The sequence below is a fragment of the Palaemon carinicauda genome, chromosome 41 (assembly GCF_036898095.1).
Source record: "Palaemon carinicauda isolate YSFRI2023 chromosome 41, ASM3689809v2, whole genome shotgun sequence".
In the NCBI taxonomy this organism is placed as follows: Eukaryota; Metazoa; Arthropoda; class Malacostraca; order Decapoda; family Palaemonidae; genus Palaemon; species Palaemon carinicauda.
The window spans coordinates 13,125,346-13,131,345 of NC_090765.1; the positions used below are offsets into that span (position 1 = coordinate 13,125,346).

General features: G+C 33.7%; 1 protein-coding gene across 1 annotated transcript in view; it reads right to left on the reverse strand.

The window, feature by feature from the left end:
- The window catches only part of LOC137632198 (sodium/mannose cotransporter SLC5A10-like), a 41,284-nt gene that overhangs the window by 2,223 nt on the left and 33,061 nt on the right, over positions 1-6,000 (reverse strand). Inside the window, exons 9-10 of the mRNA XM_068364083.1 lie at positions 4,203-4,317; positions 3,862-3,952 (exon numbers count right to left, since the gene is read on the reverse strand). Coding sequence (XP_068220184.1) covers positions 3,862-3,952; positions 4,203-4,317 — 206 coding nt within the window. The remainder of the gene's footprint in view (positions 1-3,861; positions 3,953-4,202; positions 4,318-6,000) is intronic.

Sequence of the window (6,000 nt, forward strand, 5' to 3'; positions counted from 1 at the left end):
CTTGTTACACTTACTTTACTTTAAGGGATGTTTTTTCTGGTCCTATCACACATGGAAACCTTGTGGCCTTCATGACCTAAATTATCTATTTGTCGTATACAGTCTTAGGTATTTAGAATATCTGCGTATTCCCCATTAATTGTTATATCCACATTATCGAAGCACTTAGAATATAAGAAAGCTTTCGATTTCTTCTTGAAAATCTTAATATCTTCAGTCTTTCGGATGTCTAGTGGGAGCTTGTTGTAGAGTCTTGGGGCCGCATATTTGAAAGCTCTAGAACCTACGGTAGACATATATCTTGGTTTTAATAACTTAAAACCATCTGTAACTATTTTCGTGTAGACACGATTGGTTAGTTGCACAATGTGCATCAATTATCAATTCTTCTAGATATTTTGGACGTCCGGATATGATAACTTGACGAGTTATTGCACATATCTTAAACTATATTCTAGCTTTAAAAGGCAGCCAGTGTAATTCAATTAGCATAGAGGTGATCCTTTCTCGGGTTGGGACGCCTTTTATCAGCCTTGCCTCACTGTTTATCATGTTTTGTAATTTCCTGTTACACTTTAGGTAGATTGTAGCAGATAAAGTTGCAATAGTCAACCTTGGTAATACCACAGTTTACCACAAGTTTCTTTGCAGAAAGTTCATCCAGGTACTTCTTTATGAAAGCAATGTTTCTAAGATGATATCCAGCGGGTTTAACTACATTATTTATTTGAGCATTCAGAGACAAGTTACAGTCAAGGATACTCCTAGATCACGAACTTTATTAGATATCGGGATAGAATTGTAACTTTAGTTTATTTGGATATCGTCTACATTTCTTAGGCTGTTTTTATCTTTCCAACCACCATAAACTCAATTTTATTTTCATTTACTTTTAGTTGTTTAACTGTCATCCATTTCCTAACTTTGGTAAGAACTTGTTTTAGAGTTTCAGCAGTATCATCTTTATCATTCATGGAAAAATAAAATTGTGTATCGTTTGCAAATAGATTAAAATTCTCTTCATACCTCTGTAGTATTTTTGTTAGACTGATAATATAGATACAGAATAAGATCGATCCCAGTACACTTCCCTGGGGTACCCCTCTGTTTAATGGTTCATATGATGAATAAGAGTTTCCAATTTACACGCGGTAATTTCTGTCAACCAAGTAGTCTTTTAGGTATTCGAAAGGTTGATCTTCATTACCAATGGACCGTAAATCATTAAGTAGCAGCTCATGCAAAACTATATAAGATACAGCACTAAAGTCGAGTAATATCAAAATACCACATTTGTTTTCATCCATCATTTCCAGCATATTTACAACAGAACAAATCGTTGTCTCCGTAGAGTATAATTTTCTATAAGCAGGTTGGTTGTCTGGCAAAACTTTTATTATTTCTATGTGACTAATTAATTGTTCAAGAATTACATATTCAAGCAATCTTGACATAAAAGATAGATTCGAAATGGGCCTGTATGAACTTAATTCCTGATAATCAGAACCGGTGTAACTAAAGTCACTTTCTTAGACTTAGGAAACCTCCACTCATCGATGCCTCTATTTGCTATTCTCATAATTATATCAGCTAGAATAGAAGGTTCTTTCGCCAATAACATCGATCAATTGCACAGTTTGATTTTTTTTTGCTCTCTTGATAATTCTGGTGATTTCGCCTTGTGGTATATTATTGAATCTCTTTAGTTTTATCTGTGCATCTGGTGTAGCGCTAATCTGATTTTGAATATTTGTAAAGGACCTTTTTATATTTTCTATATTGTTTTTAGATAATTCTAGAAAAATTATTTGCTAATTCCTGGTCACTGTGTACTTCTCTGGTGTCCTTTTCCGGTTACATTTCCCAATATACCATTTAGGGGACGATATAATTTATTAATGTCTGTTGCTGCTTCCCGGACCTTTCTCTTATAGTATTCGTTTTTTTCTCCTGAATAGGTAGGCCAATTAAATTGGCACATTATGATATTGTATTTTACCCATGTACTTACAGTTTTTAACTGATTCCTCTTTCTTTCTTTACATCTTTCTTCCCACTTTTTCTCTAGGGTCTCCCCATTAAACCAAGGAGATCGGTCTTTAACAATTATAGTCTTATCCATTAGTGGACACATGGTATCATACTCAATTTCAATTACTTTATCATATATATGCAGTTAACATACATAGTACCCAACAAACTTTGGTTATCGTGATCACAAGGAATATTGATAACATCATTAATTTGTTTGTAACTTCTTCGATAAATATACAAGGAGAGAAGTTTGATTTACGTCTAAAACCTATTTCCTTCACCACTGCATGTTTTTGTAAAGGTGAACTAAAAGTAATAAGTTTGTGCACTGGAAAAATAATGCATTTACTTCCACATTTATATCAGATACAATATCATTCATTCCACAGGATAATAATTTAAAACTAGGTCCAGCGTATGCTCAGTCAAAATAGTTGCACAGTCCACATTATTTACCAATTGATATGATTCCAATAATTCACTAAATGCTGAAGCATCATACTTTGATACGCCATCCATCCAAAGGCTGAATTCTCCACAGATATCTAATTCTATTTTTCCATGATAATCATCTCAATGAGTGGATTGAACTCTTCGAAAAAAGATATTAGTATTTGTTCTCGGAGGTATGTAAACTTATCATTTATAATTTTTTGTTTTGTGTGTTATTCAAAACTTGCTACACTAGTTCTCTTGATAATCTTGAAGCTAGAATAGCCTTTGTAAATGAGGAGCTCGACTCTCCCTCCCAACATGTGCTCTGATGGTATCGGCTATTCTTAATAGTTTATTTATAACTTTTCTGCAATTATAAAGTCTCCAAATTGATCAACATTACTACATATGCAAAGTTCTATGAAATGAAGCCCTTCTCTATTTTATAAATCAGCTGATTCTTTTGAAAAAGAAACTTTAAGAACTCTCGAGTCATGTATGTCTGTTGCTCCAATAGTTTTTGAAAGCGTCTGGGATCTACTTCTCATAGTCGGAAACCTTATCAATTCCCTTACTGCTTGTAAGTTAACATCTAAAAATTAAAATCCATCTTCTGCTCCCTTCCCATCTCCATCAATGTTGACCTTCTGACTAGTTCGTGTTCCCTCTTTTGACTTCCTTTGAAGCTCGGTGTGAGATTTACCTAAATGTGCTTTAAATTATTCAGGCAGAATTGGATGCTATTTTGAAACAATCTACAAAAAGACTGATGCATGTCACTGTTCCACAATACAAGAAATGGATCCAGTTGCTTTCGAAATGATCTCTCCCAATGACTGAATTCAATAGTTCAGTTTCCCCTCGTTGGTGGGGTCCAAAGGCCATTCTATGTTTCAAAAAAATATAAAACTTGTGTTTCTTTTATAGAGAACAATGTTGGATTTAATCATGTGCTTTGCTTTGGTTTTCTCAGACACTCAAATATATATGAAAGAAATTTATTTATTAAAGTCCTGTAAGGATGCTATATAAGTTTTATGGGTTTTTTTTTCTTTAAAAAAAACTTACTAAGATATAAAACTATCCATAAAAAAAGATTTCTAAAATAAAAATAAGCAGTTGTGTCATTAAAAACTACCTTGTAAAGACTTCTTATAATTAAGTTTGAAGATTTGAGTCGACAGTACATGTCAATCTCTTTATACGATCAATTTGTCTATGTAAGTAGATGCCCAATTGACAATACTATAGGAAAATCAGAAAAATCGTTTGCTTTCAAAGACAAAGAACTGCAATAGGATACCAACTACAGATAAAGAACGATAATAATATGCAAATCAAGGGACGCAAAGTATTCCGACTGTAACGAAATGAAAATAAAAAAAGACTTACCAGAGCCGCAGGGTGGAACCACATATGAAAACTGGATAATGAATCGTAGCATTCCTATAGCTAAGCCCACCATCAGCCCCCAGAAGGCACCCTGAAAAAAAAGAATGTAAGAATAGAAAATAAAGTAAAATAATTTACAAGAGCTATTTTACTCAAAATACTGACAACAGATACGTCCTGAAGTAACTTCAACTGTAGGCCTATCCTGTATTCTTACTGTGTTCTTTGCAAACTCTTTGGAAAGTAACTACTGTTCAACAGTAATCATAATATTTGAATAGATAAAATGAGATTTAAAATGGCAGGAAGGAATTTATCTAGAGCTACAAAGAAATTCTTACCGGTTCATTAGTTCTTTCCCAAAAGAGGGCGAGTAGGTAAACTGCACAGATGGGCGGGGCCAGGAAGGAAGATATAGCCTGAATGTAATCGAACAGTTGTGAATTCCCTAAGGATCTGTTTGGAGAGAAGTGAAATATTTATCAATATTCTAAAACCAAACAGTCATACTGACTATACGCAAATACCTTATAATCTGATATCAAAAGTGTCTTTAAGGTGTAATTACAACGAATAAAAATACTCAAAGACAATGTTTAATAAGAATACCCAAGTAATGATTCTTAGGTAAGATGATCTTGAAAACCAAATTCATCACATATGAAAGATGCAGTAAACTCACTTTACCCAGAGGAAATAATCATGTCAACATTATCAGTTATTTCGACCATTACAAAATGCCAAGGAAATAATACAAAATTATAAATTATATATTGAATAAAATCATAAATTCGTCACTTATAAGCATCTGTGATTATAAGTGACTTTGCCTTTATTGTAACGAATGCAGTACTTGCGTGTACCTAACGATTCTTCTTCACCCAAGGGGTTAACTACTGCACTGTAATTGTTCAATGGCTACTTTCCTCTTGGTAAGGGTAGAAGAGACTCTTTAGCTATGATAAGCAGCTCTTCTAGGAGAAGAACACTCCAAAATCAAATCATTATTCTCTAGTCTTGGGCAGTGCCTTAGCCTCTGTACCATGGTCTTACACTGGCTTGGGTTAGAGTTCTCTTGCTTGAGGGTACACTCGGGCACACTTTTCTATCTAGTTTCTCTTCCTCTTGTTTTGTTGAAGTTTTTATAGTTTAAATAGAAAATATCTATTTCAATATTGTTACTATTCCTAAAATATTTCATTTTCCTTATTTCCTTTCCTCACTGGGCTATTTTCCCTGTTGGGCTCCTGGGCTTATAGCATCCTGCTTTTCTAACTAGGGTTGTAGCTTAGCACTTAATAATAATAATAATAATAATAATAATAATAATAATAATAATAATAATAATAATAAAACTTTGGAATACTGGGATCTACGTTATATTTACCAAAAAATCTTCAGAAGCTTAATTTATTGACTTAATTTCATAAAATACTTAAAGGCATATCTCTCGCTGTAAGCCAACATAAAAACCATATTGTTCGGTACTCCTGTTAATTGTTTAGATATAACCAGTATGAGTCATGTGGTGTAATCTCAATGACAATGCTTTTATGAGGAATGAGACAGATATCAAGACAGGCTAAAGTTACATAATAGTCCCTTGGGATCGTAGAATTTAATCTATTCCAAGATAACTGGCTTTGGGAAGGTTATCAACACAAGATTATTCGAGATAAGGACTGTTTTCCAAAGCATAAACAAGATTCACAAGTGTCGAATGGGTGACATCTATACAGGGACAATCTCTTAATTGGTACCTTACTTTTACTTTAAGGGATGCTTTTCAGGTCATATACTGCAGAGAACCATACTCTCTATGGGGGCCTTTCGTAATTCATTCTATCATATGTATTCCAAGGCATTCAGCATTTCACACCGCATATTGCTCGTTTACTGTCGTACCCACTTTATCGAAGCGCTTAGTAAACATGAAAAGCTTCAGTTTCCTTTTGTAAGCCTTAAATATTTTCAGTCTTTCTAATGTCTAAAGGGAACTGACAGTTGACTTAAGTTTACTGTCACATATAATCCACTGATATCTGAATTACTAAGCATTAGGAATTAAATCTAACGGGAATTAGCTTTGTACCGAAGCCTATTCACCTGGCGCAGTAAAGATAAGTTGACCCCAATACC